The sequence below is a fragment of the Streptopelia decaocto genome (genome assembly GCF_964273445.1).
Source record: "Streptopelia decaocto genome assembly, chromosome: 1".
Lineage (NCBI taxonomy): Eukaryota > Metazoa > Chordata > Aves > Columbiformes > Columbidae > Streptopelia > Streptopelia decaocto.
Window position 1 is genome coordinate 99,885,931 of NC_138663.1, and position 23,246 is coordinate 99,909,176.

At 38.3% G+C, this 23,246-nt stretch overlaps 1 protein-coding gene across 2 annotated transcripts in view; it reads right to left on the reverse strand.

Annotated features, from left to right (window-relative positions):
• ANOS1 (anosmin 1) overlaps positions 1 to 23,246 on the reverse strand; it is a 141,133-nt gene that overhangs the window by 8,568 nt on the left and 109,319 nt on the right. The window contains exons 9-11 of one of the 2 annotated variants that reach the window (XM_082051559.1): positions 22,018 to 22,170; positions 3,252 to 3,346; positions 955 to 1,126 (exon numbers count right to left, since the gene is read on the reverse strand). In XM_082051559.1, the coding sequence (XP_081907685.1) occupies positions 955 to 1,126; positions 3,252 to 3,346; positions 22,018 to 22,170 (420 nt within the window). The remainder of the gene's footprint in view (positions 1 to 954; positions 1,127 to 3,251; positions 3,347 to 22,017; positions 22,171 to 23,246) is intronic. The other variant, XM_082051560.1, reaches the window with a different exon arrangement.

Consider the following 23,246-nt stretch of genomic DNA (forward strand, 5'->3'; position numbering starts at 1 on the left):
CATTCTGCTGGTGCTCTGTGTCTCATAACACCTGAGCTCCGCTTTTCAATTTTGGGACCACAAGAAAACCCACAGGAGAGCACAGAACCCCATGATGCAGGTAAAAGGTAAAATTCATGCTCTAAAACTGTAGTGCAAGTTAACAGGGACACTCCAATTAGGGGAAACACGACTGCGTTGCCGTTTCCCAGGAATATGGTTGTAATGCTGGGAACTGCCAGGAGGGGCAGTCAGGAAGTGGCAATGGTGGCCAGCAGGACTCTGAGGTGACCCACAAAGCACACGAGTACCCTTGGGGACAGTAGGGACTCAAAGTGAAAGGGCCACTCTCTAGCTGAAGAGAGAGATTTCCAGACATGGCTGTGCAAAGCCATGGCTGACCTCACCTAGTGCTGACAGCAGCCCTGTTCCAAATAGGCGGCTGGCCTAGCTGACCCCAGAGGTCCTCACCAGCCAATACCTCCAACATTCTGCAATCTCCTATAAGCCTCCAGCTATACCTACCATCAGGGCAACACTAAAAGGTATAAGAGTGCCTTTACTTGGGAGCAGAATTAACCTAAAAAAAATCAAACTGAAAATGCAACTTTCACCAGTACCAGAACAGTCAGAAGATGGGTCATGCCAGCGCAATTATGTTTACGGTTATCATCTGTCATTATAACAAATATAACTGGCAAACTGCTCCTCTTTACAAAAATAACTGTGTAATAACAAATGTCATCATATGTTTATAAACAGTCCACTGAAATGATCACCTAATTGACAGAACAGTAATGTGGTATCCAAAATCTACACTGCTCTGTATTTTAGCAGATTTTTCACATAAGCATTAGTCATATTTTTATTTGTTTGGCATCTTTCATTTCCCATTTTAGAATTACTATTAAAGACCATTTTGGTGACTATAAATGCATTTGATCTATTTGGCTGTTTCTCCAGATCACGCCTTACCTCCTTCAGCAGGACAGTTAATGTGCTTGTGGCTTTTTTCTTTAAATGCAGAGCAAGGTGGGGTAACAAAGAAAATACTCTCAGCCTTAAAACGGCTTTTAGATTTTGCAGGCAAAACTGTTACTTTGTATTTGCATGAAAATGACAGGTCCTTCAGAATCATGTAGTTTTCCTAGAAAACAAACAAACAAACAGATCTCATGCTGCAAATAAACCTCTAGAAAGAAAAAAAAAAAAAAGAAAAAGAAGGTGGGCAGAAGATGAAAAGTTTTCTCCAATAAAATATTTTCCTGATATGCTTAACACATGCTGACATGGCTGTTACTCAGACAACAAAGCAAACGCTGCCTATGTTATGATTATTTTCAGTAGCAAAATACATTGGCATGGTATTTGGATACATCCTTCAGTTCTGCAGAGCTCCTTCACCACGCTGCATCAAAGCAACTGGGTCCTAACATTTAGAACAGTCTCTCTGACATGATGGCAATGGGGGCAGCAATGTGAGGATGTAAATGCTAATCGAATTAAATAAATGTAAGAAAGCTGAGTTAAGCTGCTGCAAATGACAGGCTTTATCTACATTTAACTTTTTAAAAGCACGTTCAAAGTCCAGCATGGCATTATGGTTCCATTTTTTCTGCTTTATTACATTAACTACTTATACCTTCTTATTAGGAAGAAAAGCTCCACGGATGAACTAAAAAACACAATTATCTGTTTAAAGACAATGACCAGAGAAGAAAACTATACAGATGTAAGTGTCCTGCTAAATTCTTACTGTTGTCTACAGTGCTTTCGAAAATCACAGCCTGAAAGCTTTTGCACAAATCACACATGAGATTTTTTTTTCCCCCTAGGAAAATGTCCAGTAATACCTTAATGGCTAAGGTTAAAAGTCTCTCACTGCCTTTAGATCTGCACTTCCCTTCAGAATCACTAATTTCCAGTGCTCTTCTGCATAATTCCCTCTTTTTTCTGATCCCAAACTGGATTAGTCTAACCTTCATCTGGAAGACCATTATCGACGGCTGAGAATGGACTTGAGTCCTTGCCTTTCACCTGCTGGGAGAGTGCTCTAAAAGGCTTGACTCCTGCTTAAAACTGTGATAGGAGTACTTTTATTTATCGTGAGAGGGCATAAATACTCAACACTGGAAACGTAAGGCCTTTATCCACCTTGACTTATATCCAGTACCAAACCTTTTGTAGCATCAACCTTCTTCTGTTTGCTTGTAATTATTTTCTTCCTCAAAAGAAACAGTTTCCCAAAGTAGATTGGACCAATTACCATAAGATGACTGAGAGGAAATAAATGAACTAATCCCACAATGCGTTTGGGCAGAGCTACAAAGAGTCTTTCCTGACATCTAGTGGAAATAATCTTCTTAAATGTTAACTTTCTCCTGTCTTCAATGTGCATAACTTGAAATACTGGGGCTGATCATAAAATTATGTCACAACCATTTTTTTTATTCACCTCTAACATTTGCTTTGTCGACCCTATGAAGCAGTAACTCTTACAAGTTAACAGCCTTCTGTATAAGAAATGATGTCTTTTGATTTACTCTACTTTTACATGCCATTTACTCCACTGAATTGATCCAGTAGTATAGGTCAGGGGAAAAAGGAAAGGTGAATTGCAATTTCTTCCATTCTCCCTAACCCACTAAATCAATTGTGATGCACCAATCACATTACTGTGTTGTTCAAATAACGTGTTACAGAAATGGATGACACTAGATTGCCAACGAATTGAGTACGAAGAACTGCCACTACAATTTTATTTGAGCTGACATAGACTTACATAGAGCTTTTCTCCTTCTTTGATATCTGTCCAACTTTCAGTACGTCTATGTCTAGTATTTTTCACCTATGGTCCTTTCTCATTCTATTGCTCTCCTCAGGGTTGTGAAACCCACCTGCCTGTCTAAAAGAAAACCTAGTTTATTAATGACTATTGCTATTTTTCATTATCTGCAGTGTGCTAGAGTCCTACAGGGCTAATTAGAGATAAAGATCCCTATTCTATATGCTGTAGAAATGTATAAGTACATAGCTAAGAAGTTTGCCTGCTCTTGTTTTCTGAATAACACTGACAAAAAAGAATACATGATATGAAATCCCAAACCACTCCAAATGCTTCATTTTTATCTTTTGCTGAAGAGGAACATAAAAAAGAAACACTTATCTATGAAACATGGTATAAAACATACTGTATTATGCTACAGAACCATTCTTTCTCTTGCTGCTTAGAAGCTATTCGGAGTCAAGGAGAAGGCTGAATGGAGACTTACATAAGTCAGCTCAGTTACTTTCCCAAGTCCTTTGGTGTCATTGTGTGCACAGGACTCCAGTAACCAGTGGACTTGGAATTGATTTATGCTGGTATCTAAACGACATAAAAAGAGAGGAAAAGACATACATTATAATTATGCTTTCACCATTGCAACTTTTCTGGTTTCTCTGGATAAAAATAGAAGGAGTTTTAAGTATTGTAGAGCTGGTAGTTCCTCAATTGTTCCTAAGCACCCTTTGACAGAATGGAGAAAATATTTTACACTCACATAATTTAAACCTCATATCAGATGACGGAGATGACTTTAGAAATAGTGAAGTTGCATTTTCAGATTTGTAAGCATATACTGCTTACATTAAAAAAAATCAAGCATTTAAATTGAGCATTTAAAAAAACCCTCAAGGGTGCTACTTCTAAACATCCTGCAAATGACTTTGTGCCAACTGCCTGTGACTGCTTATGTTGTCAGAGCAATGCAATACTGCTGCTTGGCACCGCCTGAGAAATCTGTGCCTGAAGACGTGTGAAAATGACTGTAAATCCCTGAGCTTTCTCCTTTCAGAATATATCATAAGACCTGTTCAGTATCCGTGCAAATAAAATTATAGTCTTGACTCTTAGGAGTAATACAAAAGGCTTGAGTTTGCTCCCACTTAAAGCAATGACAAAACTTGCCGCGGTGTCAATAGTAAAAGCTTTCAACCAATTTCCAGCTCTTCTAGCTTCTTGTCTAATACTGATTGCATTAGGAAGCAAACCAAAGGGCAATATAGAATTAGACAAAAGAAGAAAAACTCATCAGGTAGTGCACATACATCCTGTCATTTTTGCTGGATTTAGTTCTCTATCATTATACAGCGGATGCAAAATTACATCTGTTAGTATTAATTAGCTTCGTATGACATAGGCACTAATGCCAAGTGCCTGACTGTGGGTGTCAGGAGGGAAAACAACTTTGATGCCTTAAGGGCTGATCGGACATTAGACTGCTATGAGCAATTTGGATGTAGAAGGGAAGGATTGTTAACTAAAGAGAAAATAAGTAGTGTCTGAAACTAGCTTGAACAGTATTCTGGTAAAAAGACTGATTAGAAGCTCCTTGAAATAGATTTTTTGCAGCAGCTATCTTCATAACAACATGTATGCTAAATATTTGTGTGATTTCTCTGGACATACTTTTTTTTTTTTTTCCCAAAATAAATCTGTAAAGAAATCATTTGCTGCCTTGTGATTGTTCCCTCTCATTTAAAAATAAAGAAATGGGGAGGAATATAAGGCTGCTGTTAGAGGATGTAGGAAGGCAGCTAGGATAGCCAAGGCCTCCTTAGAATTACAGCTGGCGAGAGGGGTCAAGGACAGCAAAAAGAACTTTTTCAAATACATAGCAGATAAAACTAATACCAGAGGCAATGTAGGCCCACTGATGAATGGGGTGGGTGCCCTGGTGGCAGAAGATACAGAGAAGGCAGAATTACTGAATGCCTTCTTTGTCTCTGTCTACTCTGCCGGAGGCTGTCCTGGGGAGCCCTGTACCCCTGAGACCCCGGATGAAGCCAGGTCAATGGAGGAGTTTGATTTAGTCGATGAGGACTGGGTTAGGGAGCAATTAAATAGTCTGGACATTCATAAATCCATGGGTCCAGATGGGATGCATCCGCGGGTGCTGAGGGAGCTGGCTGAGGTCATTGCTAGACCGCTCTCCATCATCTTTGCCAAGTCTTGGGAAATGGGAGAGGTGCCTGAGGACTGGAGGAAAGCATATGTCACTCCAGTCTTCAAAAAGGGCAAGAAGGAGGACCCGGGTGATTATAGACCGGTCAGCCTCACCTCTGTCCCTGGGAAAGTAATGGAACAGCTTATCCTTGGTGCCATCTCAAGGCATATCAAGGATAAGAGGGTTATTAGGGGCAGTCAGCATGGCTTTACCAAGGGTAAGTCATGCTTGACCAACCTCATAGCCTTTTATGAGAATGTAAAAAGGTGGATGGATGATGGCAGAGCAGTGGATGTGGTCTACCTTGACTTCAGTAAAGCCTTTGACACAGTCTCCCACAGCATCCTCACAGCTAAGTTGAGGAGGTGTGGTCTAGACAATAGAGTAGTGAGGTGGGTTGCAAACTGGCTTAGGGAGAGAAGCCAGAGAGTGGTAGTCAATGGTGCGGAGTCCAGTTGAAAGCCAGTATCTAGTGGAGTGCCTCAGGGGTCAGTACTGGGGCCAATACTATTCAATATATTCATTAAAGATTTGGATGAGGGAATAGAGTGTACTATCAGCAAGTTTGCTGATGACACTAAGCTGGGAGGAGTGGCTGACACGCCAGAAGGCTGTGCTGCCATCCAGCAGGACCTGGACAGGCTGGAGAGTTGGGCGGGGAATAACCTAATGAAATTTAACAAGGGCAAGTGTAGAGTCCTGCATCTGGGCAGGAACAACCCCAGGTTCCAGTATAGGTTGAGAAATTACATATTAGAAAGCAGTGTAGGGGAAAGGGACCTGGGGGTCCTGGTGGACAACAGGATGACCATGAGCCTGCACTGTGCCCTTGTGGCCAAGAAGGCCAATGGCATCCTCCGGTGTATTAGAAGGGGGGTGGTTAGTAGATCGAGAGAGGTCCTCCTTCCCCTCTTCTCCGCCCTGGTGAGACCCCATCTAGAATATTGTGTCCAGTTCTGGGCCCCTCAGTTCAAGAAGGACAGGGAACTGCTGGAGAGGGTCCAGCGTAGGGCAACAAAGATGATTAAGGGAGTGGAGCATCTCCCTGATGAGGAGAGGCTGAGGGAGCTGGGTCTCTTTAGTTTGGAGAAGAGGAGACTGAGGGGTGACCTTATTAATGTTTATAAATATATAAAGGGTGAGTGCCACGAGGATGGAGCCAGGCTCTTCTCGGTGGCAAACAATGATAAGACAAAGGGTAATGGGATCAAGCTGGACCACAAGAGGTTCCACTTAAATTTGAGAAAAAACTTCTTCTCAGTAAGGGTGACAGAGCACTGGAACAGGCTGCCCAGGGGGGTTGTGGAGTCTCCTTCTCTGGAGACATTCAAAACCCGCCTGGACATGTTCCTGTGTAACCTCATCTAGGTGTTTCTGCTCCAGCAGGGGGATTGGACTAGATGATCTTTTGAGGTCCCTTCCAATCCCAAACACTGTGATACTGTGTGGTAATCTCCACCTTAATAGCTTGGAGTATTCCTGATTCTGTACTTCGAATTATAACTCTTTATAAAGCTTTAAACTTCATTGTTCTCATGTTTAGAATGTATACCATTTAACACTAAAAAGACTGATTCTTGCACAAACAGTAAGCATTCATCCTTCCCAGAACTCAAAATATTTGCATAGAAACACTGAACTTGAAGGAGATGCCAAGCACTAGCACTCAATTGAGCAGCTCTAAGCTTGTGAAATTAGTCAACATAATAATCATTTAAGTAAACTCCTTAAAGGACTGTTACAGCAGACAGCTTATTCAAACAATTACTTTTATTCCTAAGCTTATTTAAAAAGAAGAAAAAAAAAAAGCAAAAAAAAGCAAACCAGAAAAAAATACTTATTACTTAAAAAATCGCTGTAAAGTAACTGTCATAGATACGACCTTCAGGTGCTCAAGCTAAAGATTTCTTGATGTTTCAGACAGTTGCAGAAAAATAATCCTCCCAAATAAACTGAAACCTAATGGTAATTATTTTGGTTATGAATTTTAGACTACATTTTCTGAAGTATAAAATGAGTTCCTAGTCTTAAGAAAATATTCCTATCACAGACATCACATGAGCATGTTCTTAAAATTCCATATATGCTTAGCTGTTTTACTGGAGAAGGCTATGCAAGGGTATGTTGGACGGAAATCTTAAAGCTCTAACTAGAAATATATTGATCAGGGCATGCTCTGAAGTGTGTTGAAAAGATTTCTGTTTTGATTCCCTCCTTTCAATGTTTCACCCAAAAAAGCCTTTAATTCCATATGAGTATCTCCACAAAGATATCTATCTGTTGTGTTTATGAAGGTGTTCTTGGCCAGATTTATCTTCTTTCTCCGCCTCCCCAACCTAAACTCTTTAGTTCCATTTCAATTAAAATAAGTAAATATATTCCAGACTTTTTAAGGGGGAAATGCACATTCGTTCTGTAGCTTTAAGCTGTAAAAGCAGCTCAGAATCCCATTAATGCCAATGTCAAATATATCTGCTTGCCACTTCGGAAAGTTCAGGTTCATATGCACAATTGAAGCATCTTAGATTGAAAAGTTTTGTTTAAAATACTGCAACATATGTGAAGTCATAGCTGCATGACGGTTAATAGGAATACCCTAGACCCACATTCTACATTTGCTAAATCTCATAATCTCCCCACAGAATTTGAAACTCGAGACCCATTCAGAAAAATCACCCAGTACAAAGCCAGGTAACTGTGCAACTTTTCATAGCTGGAGTTTCTGATTTAAATAGTTCTTCAGTTTATTGAAAATAAACTAATAAGCTAAATAAAAAAGTAATATCTTTTCCTCACCTTTGCCAACTTTTTCCACATTTCTGTTCTGCTGTACATTTCCATTACTGCCAGCCATGTGAATAGTTTAATCTAATGTGGTTTCTTTTTTTCTACCATGTAACTGCAGACAGCATCTTTCTTTCCTTCAAATACTTTTTTCTGCTTTATATCACATTTATTGTTGCAAAAGGGTGCCAACTTGACAACCATGAGGAAATGAAGTCTGCTTTGTAGCTACAAACCTGGCACAGCATGGGCAGGAACAGCAGTGAAGTTTGTTCACACAACCCAATGCTAACGAACGACAACAACCTACTATTACTACATGAGACCAGGTAAACAGATTTAAGACGTATGTATTTCTTTGCATTCCTATGATCCACAGCACATAAATTACAGCAGACTGTTCTGAGTAATGGGTCTAGTTCTCTCCCTGGTTTGCTGAAGGTCTTCAGGCAAAGCACTTCATGTCTCCTTATCTCTGTCCCACCCCTGTTGAGTGGTGATAATGATAATGGTCCACCCTGTAAAAATATTTCAGCTCTATAGTCTTATATTATTGTTTGATGGATGGTTGTTGGATGATAGATGTCTACAATTCGGTATAAAAATGCCGATTAATGCTGGCTGCGACAAAACTGTTATGCAGGCAACCATATTACAAGAACTCATTAGGAAGAAAAATCAGACGGTATTTGCTGGAAAACAAGATTTCAGAGCAGACTTGTTCAACAAAAGCAGCTCAAATTAAGGTTTAATTACAATAAAAATGGTTGCATCAAAACAGTAAGTAACATCAAGCTGATTTCTGTATCATGACAGGATTTGAAGTAATTAACAAGCAGCATCTGATAGATTTTTCTATCAGAATAAAATGTGGTAAAAAAGTAAAGATTATAAAATAACACATATTTATATGAAAACCTTTACCTGGCAGTACAATAGTATCAATTTAATATAAATAACAAGCATATGTCAAACGAGTATGTGAATGGTGTTCTGTAGTTTTTGCCAAGTTACCTCAGCAAACTGATTCACTCCAAAATAGATACATATAATTAATATGCTAGCTGTATGTCAAAAGGTGTTATCAAAGTTTGGAAGATAATTAGCCATACGTAAACCTGTTGTCCTCATTCAAACCTAACCTTTCTTCAAACAGAATGCCATAAGGAGACTGTGAAGTTATTCAGTAAGAAAATTACTGAAACTATTTGTTCTGCATGTAGCTAAGCCTTTGAAATAATTATATATCGTTAACCTGATATTTCATACAGCAAAATGCAATAATTATTTGTGATTGGCCACATGGTTTTTGTTTTTCTTCTCATATTGCAAGGTTGATCTTACAAGCTTCAGAGCACTCTGGCCCTGATTCAACAATGTACTTAAACATATGAACAGTCGTGTTGACTTCTATAGTTAAGAGTAGCTAATGCATCAGGCCAGAAATTTTAGTACTCACAAAGATCAAGACACTAATGACCGTATAAGCTATAGTTAAAAGATGGTCTTGAATATGTCTTTGATTGTCTTACACTAATAGGAAGAAGGAAATACAGCAAAATTAAGTAATTTCCTTTCTGGATCATGTGTCTCGCAGCATTACTGCTCTAAAAATAGGCTATAGAAAGGGGTAAAGATTTTATATTTAATATCACAGCACAGAGCAGAATCAGCTCAGGGCACATGAAGGTCATGTCTCAGTATCTACAAGCTTCATTAATTGTTTCTACAGCCAAGTTATAGTATGATTTTGGGGAGCTCTGTATAAATTGTGCATCAAACAGCACACTATCCAGGACAAAAATGATTTTTCTCATAGCCATGCTATGGTGAATGTAACAGTAACTATGGTAAATGGTGAAATGTATGATTGTATGATGTCTTGCATGAAGAAAAATATTTTACTGTTTCATAAGTGCCCGAAGATGTGTACAAGTCAAAGGCTTCCTGTAATGTTCCTGCCCTATCTTCTCCCAGTATGCAGCCCCTGATTCACCTTTACTGCTGCAGATCTAATGCAACACAGCGCTGCTTCCAACCCACTGTTCTGGCAGGATGAGCTGCAGTGTTTGCTCTGCAGCATAACCCGCCTGTATTTCCACACCAAGAACTATTATGCAAATAGTTGAGATACAATATAATGAAGTGTTCTCTGCTCTCTCGTGATTGTGCTCATCTGTTTATCAGGCCACAGTTATTCTCCATGTCAACAGAGAGTTCTACGATACTCATGTTTCCATAAACACATTTTCTGCTAAAACTCAGTTGCTGGAGAGGTTGTGACAAAAATGCAGGGGAGGCTTAAATATGGGCAAAATCCAAGTGAATAAATGAAGCAGTGTTATTTACTACTAGTTGCTTCAGTTTTGAAGACACAATTAGTATGAAGTGATCTGCATGTCATTTGTTGCATTGTAATATCAGCATGACTGAAGAACAGTTTGGGAAGGAATACTTCAGTGTACTGAAGAGATACAGAACTTTATCTCAGTCAGTACTTGATCATAACATCTATTTATTCACCTATTGATTCACATGCCATTCCATGCCTCTCTGAATCATGGCATTTCTTGCCAATGTGATAGGACAAGAAATGATAGAATAACAAGTGTTATTTTACTCATGGTGGTTGAGCAAATGCAAAATGAGTTATCAGCCTTAGGATACAAAGGTAAACACAATTTATCCTCAATTAATGATAAAATGCTGCACCGATGAGCTAATGCATAGCAAGCCTCTCTGCACTCCTCTTTTCTCTGTAATGACTATGTTGTCAATGTGTTCTGTCTCAGTCATTTTAGGTAGGTTCTCTTAAAAAAATGACATTAAACCAGCTCTGGCTCTTTAGCTGCCTGTGCACTGATTCACCCAGTGGTATAAAAAAAAGGCAAGAAGAAAAAAAACCCAAAAATATTTGGTTATGAAATTGAGGGTATTAATGACACATCTGAGAAAATTAACTTTTTAATAATCACCTATTCAAGTAGTATGACTAAAATAAACACTGAAAGCCTCAGTTGACATTTAAACTTAATTCAATAAACACTTCCTAACAAGGCAAACTATACTGTTTCCTGCTCTTAGATGCAATATAAGCAGTTATTGTTTAAATCACAAAGATTTTGTTTCTCACATCATGCCATTTAAAACAAACTTTCTTTCTATAGAACACATTCTTTGTATAATGCAATGACAAGCCTTTCCAAAAATGATATTAACAATTACTGTGTAATTTAAAGACAGGCCTGTGCCACATTATTCGTGTCCATATCTAGATCTAGGAAGCCTCAAAGTTTAAAGATGTTTATGTTGAGGGATTTAAGTTTGGGATCATGTCTAAGGCAGATTACCTCTACCCTCACTCCTTTTCCCACACACAACATCCTATACAAAGTGAGTTCAACAGTGTATCATTCTGGTTTTCTGTTACATGGAAATCTGTCTCTTGTAGGCTCCAAGTCTCACAATAGCTGCTTGTAGCCTGAATAGAAGCTTCCTACATTACTCCCTCATAGCCAGATTTTCAAAGGAATCTAAGCATCCCAAAACCTGAATTCCATGAAAAATGAACAAACAAACAAGTCCAAGGCTCACTATGGTTATACATCTATTGAAACCGTCACTAGGTATTGTATCATTAGCCATCTGTGTAACTTTAATAGGTCTGGACATTAATTTAGGTGGGGAGGCTACACTGAGGGTAGGTAATCTGAGAGTCCCTCCCAGTTCCACAGTCAAGGTACAGACCCAGCTTACCCCTAACTCCACACGGGGAATGACGCAGAGATGCGCTTGCTCCCTTCTGTCTCATACCCTAGGCAAAAGCCATACAGGTGGGTTTGCACACATGGCCAATGCTCCACCAAGTTCCAAAGCTGGACTTTCATGGCATGCATCCTGGCATGCCATATCAGGATGTTGCTTTGCTGAACTGTTACTCATAAAGTTAATGGCATGAATATGCAGTTTCTAAATCTGCAGTTTAAGACCATTGAGTCTATGGGAAAAAGAACAGAGTAAAACCAGGTTAAATATCTACAAAATCATGTGCATATAGACAGGGCGAACAGAGCTTCACTCTCTTCTGCATCTCCAATGTAAGACTAAGTATCCAAATGAAGCTGGAACAAGTGGCTTCAAAGCAAATTAAAATACGTGTTTTTTCATAGAACAAGCATTTAAAACTCTGGAACACCATAACCCGGGGTATTTCAGATGCCCTAAATTTATGTGACCCTGATGGGACACTGGGTATTATAGTGGAAGAGAAATGTATCATAAGTGAATAAATATAATAAAATCACATTGGGCTCAGGAAATCACATGACTTATAAATTGTCTGAAGTTGGGACAATAATCTGCACAAGCTACATGCTTGCTCTCTTCTTATGTACCTTTGGATTTTGTTTTAGCCACGGACAAGAACAGAAAACCTGTTTGGATGGACCCTTGGTCTAGACTACTACGGAAATTTTTATATTAGGTTAATGGTCATAGGAGTAAAAGTGACCGATGTTTAAGAAGTCATAATTCATCAACTGCATACATGTGACATCTTTAAATTTAGATTATAATTTCAGTGTCAGATAGCCTTTTTTAGTGTCTTTCCTGCCAACTCTAGCTACTTTTTCAAAGAGTCCAGTTTCCTTCCCTGTCTGTAGTATTTATGCAACTGGTTTTATGGTCATCAAATAAACTAGGCTAATTAAACAATACAGGTTAAAAATAGGCATCTGGAGGAAAATTGACCCAATTTACAAGAGGCCACTTGTTAGTTTAAACAACCTTCACCATGAGCATGATGATTCTCTGCTGATAGTTTAACCTCCTCTAGATCATAAGCTAAATATTTTACTTCAGAACTTGGTCAGGCTAAGAGAGCACTCATGAGCTGTTATTGGCCAGGAAGTGATGAAAAGTATCTTGCTAAACTGCAGTACCTCAGTATCTTTTTACTGACAGTTTAAATGGTAGGACTGCTCCAGGTATAGTAGTGTAAGCATTTAAGACAAAGCTTTGATTGATTGTGACCTAGTGATACAGTCTGGGGAAAGGAGAGGAAGAACTGGGTGGTAAGAAGCTTCTCATGGTATCCCTCAGTGATTCAGCCTGCCTAACAACAGACATTGCCATTAACAATCTTAGAGACATGATATATATGTGCATATATATAAAATTCTGTATTTGTTGTTAATAATTAACTCCATAGGTTGTGGTCATATTCAAGAACTAACAAATGCAGAAAGCTGTGTCCTGGGTAGACAAATTTTACTGAAGGAACATAAAAATGCTGGGTTTGAAAACATATTTTTTCCTGAAGAATTAAAAATCAGGTTAGAGTCTATTTATTAGCTGCTCAGTTAATTTTTTCAACATATTAGCTGGTCAGTTAATTTTTTCAATGCCTTGAAGTGAGTTAAGTCTTGATAAATTATTTCCCAAGGAGACATTGAAAGTGCCTCTGCAGGCTGCAGGCACTCATCCCACATAATGATGGTCTATCTTTGGATTGCACTCATGAACTAGGTAATTCGCAATTACATTTCTATTTGATCTTTTAATGTAAGTTCAAAAGAAATCAAGCTCAAATTTGTACTTGGTTATTAAGTTTAAGAATAAAAAGACAACTTATTTTAAATGCATAGATTAAGTCAAATTAAATACATTTTCACAATTATTACAGGTGTTCTGGTGTATGATTCAGGTCATACTGAGGGCTTGGGAACAGCATACCCTATGTACATTTTAAAATGAAGCAATAAGTGGATCAGCCATACGAAGTGTAGAACTATTATAGTCTGGTGAATATTCTGGACAAAACCAGTCTCATACAGCCACAAACTGCCTTCAGCAGACACCAGTGGGCTCCTGCTAAGCAAAATCAGTCTCTGTGTTGTCTGAGCTCTGGGACAACAGTGTGTAAGTTCTGATTTGGCTTCTGATATTTAATTTCCTGGCAGACTTTGAATCAGTTCCAATTACATTCCTGGGACTAATCGTTGGACAGAATTGCCCCTAAGTTTCTCATACCAAGAGCTTTAACCACCTACCCTGAAAGGTATGGAGGTTTGGAAACAAGTCAAAGGCAACCAGTGATGTTTTTTTGTTGCCTGTGGAAACATGAAGAAGTGCAGTAAAATGTGCCATTGAAAAGACTCCCCAATATTGTCTCATCTGCAGTGGAGATGCCACAGAGGCTGCCGCTATCGTAAATGTGATTTTAAAACTTTACTATTTGTCCCACTAATCAATTGCAGACTATTTGAGAAGTTGCACACTGTTTGCTCTACCAGACTTTATTATTTGTTGTTGATGTTTTTCATGACTCTCACCAGCAATATTTTAAGTATTGTTAGCACTTCACATTTGGACATAAGCCAAAAGCAAATCAAATAGTTCAAGTCCTGTAGTAAGTTTATGAAGTACAACAAACATAACTGGAGAGGGTCAGAAGCTTTCCTTTTCATGCTCTGTAGGCAGAAAAACAGCGAAGACATTTTTCCTGGAACTACATTACATTTACGTAAGGCAAAGTTACGGAGGAGTAGGAACCACACAGAGGTATCCTGACATTCTGACAGGATATTCTTTTAACTCTGGAATAATTTCCCACAGCAGTTAAAGCTGACAGCATTACTCGTCTCCCCAGGAAGGATGCTGGGGAAGCCCATAGGATACAGGCAGCTGAGTCAGCTGTAGCACACATGGAAAAGCAAGTTATGCAATGTCTACTGGTCTAAAGAGGAGATCTAGTTGAAGATTCCTGTGCTTGGGGCCAGCTTTACTAATTAAATCCCTAAATGCAAATGTACATTATGCATACCGACACAATCAACTTCTCCTGAGCCAATGTCTCTGTATTCGCATGGAAGTATGAGAGCAATATATTGGTGTATATGTCACTATAATAAACAGTGAGGTCTTGTTGAAAGAACCATCTGGACACAGTGACACCTTCAAGCACAAATATTTTACTGCTTAAATATTGATGATTAGAAAATAGCCAGCTGCTCAAACACTGATCTTCCTAGTGCAACAGTTAGTACTAAACTAAATAATTCCTTAGTGTTAAGCAACTACTGAATTCTTTACAATAACAGCTAGAAATTCCCCTGGTATTGAAGGGTTTTGTCAGCTTCAATGGCTCTAGTTCTGTGAAAAAGGTTCATTGGATAACAGAGGGAAAGCTTTCAATTATTTTAAAACTTGCCATATGAAATACCTTATTGCAAACAGAGTCAGCATGTATGGCCACTTCATTTATCTCCCTGAACTAAGTGAAAGTTAATTTTGTTTTCCTAAGACCTGGTTTTAAAAGCATGCATGGTAGTTTTCTGTTTGCTTTGCCTTGCCTTGCATTTTATTCTTCCCTGTAATTTAATTCATTATTCTTGTTTGGTTGATTTATCAGACAATGGAAGATTCTTTGCCTCTCCCTGCCTTTCTGCTTTAGCATTTACCAGAAACACAAAGAAAGAAGCCTGAAGCCAAGTCTTAATGCATTTTAAATATTTGTCTTTTTAAGCAAAACCAAGGGGCAGATATATTGATTTTAAATATCTAGGAGTACTTTAAGTGTTTAATTTAAACAGGGGGATATAAATGCACATAGACTTCATTCAAAGAAAAGTGAAGGAAACTAAAGCTTTACCTGTGCAAAGAGAGTTACATTGTACTCAAGTAAGAGCCGCTAAGGAAATGGTAGTGAAGGCAGAGCAATGGGTTCAAAAATATTATTGTGTCATGTTGCTTTGAAAAGGAATTATCATACTAAATTACATTCTAATATTTTCATGTATTATAATTATTGCAGTAAGTGATGAGAATTGATGCAATGAGATCATATTTTTTTTTTCCTTCTGTCTATGGGAAATATCTCATTTTCATACACAAATTTGCAGCAACTTGAAGGCTGCTCAGCTGAAGTCCCAAAACTCAGCTCTCTAGTTGTCAAATCACTAGGGAACAGAGTAAATATAAGGAACTTTTTATTTTCACACTTTCAGTCTTGATTACCACATGAGATACTAAGGATCTGAATTATCCTAAGTAGCTAATCCTTTTAAGTAGGGGGTTCAGACGGCATCCGTTCTTGGTAATGGATGGTACTCTGTGACTCCAGCACCAAGGAGTTAAAAGTGATTTGTTTAAGTTGATTCCACTATTTGACATAAATAGCACATAATTTCTAATTTCACACAGTCAAGATGGCCAAAAAATCTGGCCACAAGCAAGTTCTTAGTTTCGTTTACAAAAGTGGGATTCATGCTGTTGAAGGAATGTACTGTGTTTCTCTAATCCCAAGCCTAAGTCAAAGGCAGCAAGTGAAAGAAATTTTCTTCTTTCAGAAAGAAGCTGTTGTATTCATATAATTACAATCTGCTTTTGTGATGACTCTGTCTAGCAAAATTATGTGCATTTGCTAAGCACCTTGTACTGCTTGAAGTGTGGAGTTATTTTTGCTAGCATACATCCTGAAGCAAAGTTATTATTGCCATCATACCAAAGCATTCAAACTGAAAAATTATTTCAGAGATTTATTTTAATGTAAATTCCAGATCCTACATTCCTTTCATGCCATATGCTTACTGAAGCTAATGGGACTTAAGAAATGATGCTTAAAGAACAGGCCTAGATCAGTCTTTCCTGCTACCAAACTGCAGCACATTATGATGCGTATATATGGAAATAGGATTGTTGTCATTATCACTTAAAAGAATGAATCCCGCCTGCAATTTCTAACCTAAAGATATGTAAATCCCTTCAGTTTTAGGTCAGTCTGACAAAGGTAAGAGTGATTTCCAAAACACCCTAATCAGAGAGACTGACCTTGCAGCTTTAGATATTTTGAAGCCTGCACAAACAGTTGAGTCTTGCTTTAGGACATATCTGAAGACTGTTGGATAAAGTGTCCTTTAGATGAACGTTGCTAGTTGTACGCTAAAATCATTATGTAACCAGTATGCAAACGTGTAACCAGTTGGCTCTGTAGGACTGCCGTGAGTAGATAAGATTTTGCATATAATGGCTGTTACTTTCTGGTATGCTGGCTTCATTCCAGCATCCAAGCTTGTGCAACTCTGCAATAAACAATATCTCATCTCTGTATGCTAAATTTGGCTTTTTTGCACACCAGGTGACAGAACCCTTTGTTTGGGACAATAGGATCTTCCATCCACTTACTCAGACTTCAACTCAAACACTGTGTTCAGTTTCCAAGTACTGCTAAGCAATCACTTCTTTAGTGTACAATAAAGACAGTCCAGTGATTGCTTCCAACACCACTTCTATTGAAGCTGATGCACAGGACCGAGGTCTGGTGAGTTCTATTCAGAGGGATGATATAAAAACAAGACCTTCAACCCTGATGTCATCCTTGTGTTCCTTCACTGGCTTTCATGAGGCACATCTGCAAATGACACTGCGGAATACATCTTCTTTGTAGTAATTGAAGAACTAACTTTGAATATCAAGAGACATCATCATACCTTGTGGAAATCCCAAGGTACAATGCAATAAACCGTTAGGTAGCCTCTGCAGCCTGGTATTCATAAAGGACAAATTCCTGTTATTCAGAAAACAACAGCAAGATCTGTTAGAGGGCTTATGGATAGGACTGAACAGCTTGATTTAACTTCAGAGTTAGTTCTACTTTGACCAGATGGTTGGATCAGCTGAACTACAGAGATCCCTTCCAAACCATTTAAATTATTCTACAATTCTGTTCTATTTTGTCTTTTTCAGACAAAGTAAAATGTTTCAAATTCAAAACCAAAACAATTTATCAGCTAACAAAAGGACCAATGAAAATAAAGTAATAATCTAAAACAACCTTCAGAACACATTTGTGTTTCTTAAGTGGTCTGAGACTGCAAGAAATCCACACAAGTCTTTCCTTCTGTTTCTGTAATCCATAGTGTCCTGTGATGCTACAGTATTGGGAGACAGTATAAAACTCTTCTATAGAGCTATCTTGGTTTTGGATAGAATTAAAAAAAAAAAAATTCTCAGGTCTAAGTAGAATGGTAGGGTCACTGAATTCAGGAACACAACAAAAAATTCTGAGCAGCTATTACTATAGAAAATGAGTAACATTCCTACAAAGTGAGACCCTTCTGTTTTAATTGTTGTTAAAGTTTTCATTACAGTTAAAAGACACTATATATCAACATACTGGTTTAAATTTCTTCATGTTAAAAAAAAAAATCTAAAATCTAAATAACATATTTAATTCACTACCACTACAACCATCTCTGGTTAGGACCATGAAGTCCAGAACAAAAAGTACAAAAAATCTTGACTATCAAACCAGAAAAAGTGAAGATTCCTACAACCACCTGAAATTTTGCTTAATATACAAATGTCCAATATGTTCAAGCTTGAGACTCATATTTCTTGAATTATTTTTTATATCATGAGAACTCTCACCATTATCAGTATACTTATTTCACACGATTTTGTGATATTTTCTTAATTTCTTTTTGTTTTACAGGCACAGTCTGGAGCCCTCAGTACAGGAGAGACATGAACCTGTTGGAGAAGGTCCAGAGGAGGCCACAAAAATGAACAGAGGGCTGGAACACCTCTCCTGTGAGGACAGGCTGAGAGAGTTGGGGTTGTTCAGCCTGCAGAAGAGAAGCTTCAGGGAGACCTTACTGCGGCCTTTCAGTACTTCAGGGGGGTTTATAAGAAAGATGGGGACAGACTTTTTAGCAGGGCCTGTTGCGACAGGACAAGGGGTAATGGTTTTAAACTAAAAGAGGAGAGATCTAGACTAGATATAAGGAAGAATTTTTTTGTGATGAGGGTGCTGAACCACTGGCCCAGGTTGCCCAGAGAGGTGGTAGATGCCCCATCCCTGGGGACATTCCAGGTCAGCCTGGACAGGGCTCTGAGCAACCTGATCTAGTTGAAGATGTCCCTGCTCATTGCAGGGGGATTGGACTAGATGACCTCTAAAGGTCCCCTCAAACCCAAACTACTCCATGATTCTGTGATTTAGGACTATAGAATGGCTGTGTTCCTGTTTCAAAAAAAAAGCCTATTGATTTAGGAGCAAACGACAAAAATAATGAGATCAGAGCAATCAATAGTGACTCTTGTTTTCACCCACCATGTGGGAGACACAGAGGTTAACTCCCTGTCAGGAAGGGTTTGACCTCTGATTGCCTATCTGCAATGGCAATAACCTAGACAACAGGCCATAGAGCAGGCTGAGGTAAATTCTCTCTCGGTATTTTCTATTATAGTTGTTGCACTCTTACACCTCCTACAACCTCTTAAACATGACTCGAGACAGTGCAGTTCATAAAGAAGAAAGACATGTGGGTACAATGCCCAATGCATCTGGCTCCACTAACTGCTGTCTTCCGTAAAAATAAGACACAGCCCATATGCTTCTCCTGCTGTGTTCCCTGCATGATGGAACAGATCTGCTCTGAAGTAAACTGTCACTAGTAAATTTAGAGTCAGAACCTCATCTATGTACTACATAACCTCCAAACTCCTGTAAGAAGAGCTCATAGAAGCTGCTAGCTCCTCAGGAGAAGGTAACTGGTTATAATTCAGTTCTACATAAGGCAGTGCCTCCTGCTAGGTTACTGTGTATGCTGTCACTCAGAACACAGATACTTTCTTTTAAAAAAAGAAAAGAAAACCAGCCATATTTTGCCCCTTCTCAAACATCTTTGCTGTCACTGTTCATTTTGTGAGAATAATGAAGGCATCTTCCACTGCGTGGCTGGGGCATATACCAAAATATCTTAGTGCATGCGACACAGCTTGCTCCCAACATGTGCCCAAAATGGACCTCTGAGTGTCCCCCATTAACAACTGGATGTCATGGAGTCATACAAGATGAGTCAGCTGTACAGTTAGAAATTTAGGAACTCAACTAGTCCACCTCTGGCCCAAGGTGACGGCATGTAAATCCATGTCATTTCTAACAGGTCTGTGCCATATCTGTCTTCGAAGATTTTGGAGATTAAACCACTTCCAAACACTGTTACTTCCAAACTATGAGCGACTATGAGAAGCCCAATTACTTTATTTCCTTTTACAGGCATTTATAACATTTAATACAAATATTACTTCCAGGTATGTAACACGGGGTGGAATTCATCTCCAGACTTCAATGTGAATATTTAGGTACCTATGATGCAACATCTACTTTTAAGCTTGATATCTAAACCACCATTATAATTAGTGAACACCTAGTTCAAGACATCTACTTTGGAAGAATATTGCTGTACTGGTCATGATTTTTCTTCCATTAAGTCTAACAGTGACTTTGGAAAATTATCTGTAAGATGAAATTCACTAGGGGTGTTGTCATTTTGGTCACAGGACACATGATCTTTCTTCTGGAAACAGGCTGGCAGAAAAATGGCTGCAGTTGGATTGATTGTTCCACTGGGCTGAATCGTGCCTGCAGACTGTGAGTGGCACAACCCTGCCTTAGGCCTGTGGCAGACATCATGGTTTCCTCATCTTTGAATCCTGTCCCTCAACTTTTTTTAGTTCAGACTGCTGAGAATTGAACCTCAGCTCACAGAGAGACATAAGGCATCTCTAAGCCTTCTACAAATGAGTTGTCTAGTCCGACCTAGTCATCTGGGCTCCCTTCTGCACTCCGTAAGAAAGAGAGCCATCTCCAGAGAACAATTCTGCTGCCGTGTGGGATGACTTGCTTCAGAAGTCACCTGCTTTCCTTTTTTGACCATAAAAGGAGCTTTGACAATGAGCTGACATCTCACTTCAGAAGGCTAAAGCTTAAGGTGATCAGTCCCAAGCTCAGAATACATAAATCTCACTTTGCATAACCAAACCCATATGTTTAAGTAAACGTAGTATTCACAATTTAAAATGTCTTAACTTTTATTTAAATTTTAAATTATTCCAACTTTCCATGAAGTTAGGCAAAAATTAAATATTATGGGAAAAGCTAGAAAAAAGAAAACTAGCATAGGCAAGATAGGGACAAACATTTAAAAAATGTATGTAGTCAGACTGAGCCAAAGCTTACAGATTTTGTGGAGGAATAAGCATTTGATTTGAAAGTAGAAAGGTAAACACTCAAAAAGGCGGGCACTTTTTAGGAAGCAAAGGATAGCTCTCACAATTCACACCATCAAGTGCAATATATTCTTATGCTACACAGCATAACTGAATGGTTATACAGCCTTTCTTTGATCAGAATGGTGCGGCATACACCTAAACCCAAAAGAACTCAAATATTTCTAAAATTCTTCGAAAAAATCCAGAAGAAAATATGATTATCCATTTTGTTGCCCTTTATTTCAAATACAAAAATTGAATGGTTTTTATACATGTGCTACTGCTACACATGTAGATTGCTCCAAGTTAAAACATTAATAGCGCTAGCACATTTTCAAATAACAGCATATGAACCTGTTACGGCTAAGCTGCAGCAATGTGTAACAACTATATGCTCCCAGAGGGCAAGAAAGGAAAACTCCTTTTTTAATTTCTGAATCTGATTAGACACTTAAAATTATGGCATTTTCCTTTAGAGTGGAAGACTTAACATAAAATTGTTGTTACATATTTCTGAAAAACAGAAAGGTGCACACAACATAGCAGTAAACCAACTTAAAAGATTTTTCCAGTGGTTGTGGCCAACTATCCATCCTGTTCTAATTCAAGGTGACTGATAAAGTTTGGCATGAAGCCTATTGTGGCTCTAACATAAGCCACTATACTTTGAAATTTTGTGGTTTAGTTTTTGTGACACCACTGTATGATTTTTACATATATTTATTCCTTAATTCATCTGACAAAGTCCCACAAGTGCTACTGCAGTGCCATCAACAGAAAATCTGCCCAGAACCGTGTGTGCTTGAGACCCTCCAACAATACTCCAGGGGCACAACATTCACAGCCACAAAAGCTCCATTGAACATAAGGCCAAATTCTGCTTCCCTATTTAAAACTACGGAAGCAATTTCCACTTAACTAGAAATTACCTCTGGGAGGATCCAATGTTCCAGCTTGGGTGACTATAATTTTTTGATAGTTGATTCACATCATTTCCCTCTGCCATATATTTACACATCCATAACACAAAGAGGAGAGGAAACATTTCATTCTACTGTGAAGGTGAAGGGAAGGAAGGACGGGTGTAGGATTTAACTTTGATTGACTATATGAGGTTCATTGTAATATATCAATAAGTTCTACAACTCTGAGGCAGTTGATAAGAGTTCATTAGAAAAAAAAAGAAAAAAGAAACAAAAATTTGACAAACCTGTTTTCTTCCAGTAGACTTTGACCTGGAGTTGATTGTCCTGATAGAAAGGAGTTCCAATTTTAAGAAAACGAGTGGGTTTTCTTCTTTGAAATGTTGGGTAAGGATCTATAAGTCCTTTCTGGGATTTCCCAGCAGAAGATGTCTGTTCCTCTGCAATACACAGAACAATCAGGAACTATTTAAGTACAGTGCAGTATAATGACTATGTTAACAGTGTTGAAATTCAGAAAATAATACTTTAATCCAAATTTTCTTATTTCAGCACCTTACCTAAATGAAATTAATATAAAGAACAAACTCTTCATAATGGTTAAAAACCATATAATTTTTTTGAAATTCAGTCAAAAAAAATATTTTGGGCAGAGAGAGAAAAAAATAAAGGTATTTTACTATGAAAATGCTCTGTAAATTTTCAGAAGAATACTACGGAAAGGGAGTGTATTTATAGCCCTCAAGAACAAGAAATGTTAACGCTTGGACTTTTTAAACAGGCATAGTATCTAGCAGTAGTCCTGTATAATCACTCACGGTCTTTATATTTGTGCAGTGTTTGAATGAACACAAAACCCAAGGACGGCATTGAGTGTAACCCACAGAGTGCCGCATGTGGTTATTACATCAAAGTAAATATAGTTCTTTGGTAAGCTATGCAAGAACACTGTGGTCAGATTAAAGATCTTTCTTGCCCACTTTCCTGTTTCCAACAGTGAAGAGTGAATGCTTATGAAAACACTGAAAGAGAAGAATTAACTTCGAGCAATTCCCTTGGTGTTATGTGCCCAGTTTCCAACAAGCAATGGCAAGGGGATGTTCTTCATGTAGCATTTCCCTTGGCAACAGTTCATCAACATTTACCAGTATTTCTAGATATTTTCAGCTGAAAAGGCAGCAGTGCCAATCCAAACTGCATTTTCATTACACACTTGCAAATGGACCAGTTCTGATTAAGAGAATGGTATTTGCATCAAATTAACAAAAAAGCTGCATTTAATTCAATAATATACCTAAATGAAAATATTCTAATACTTAGGAAGTGGCAAATTATTAGCTACATACTTGAGAGAAAGACTCAGGTTTCAATAATTAACATGAATGCCATGTAAACTGTAATATTGTGTCCTACAGGTATCTTCTGCTGAAAACCATTTGCTTTTTGGCTATTTTACTTCCTCAATCCTTTGCTTAACCTGATACAATTTTAAGTTTTCTTCGTTTTAAATTAAAGT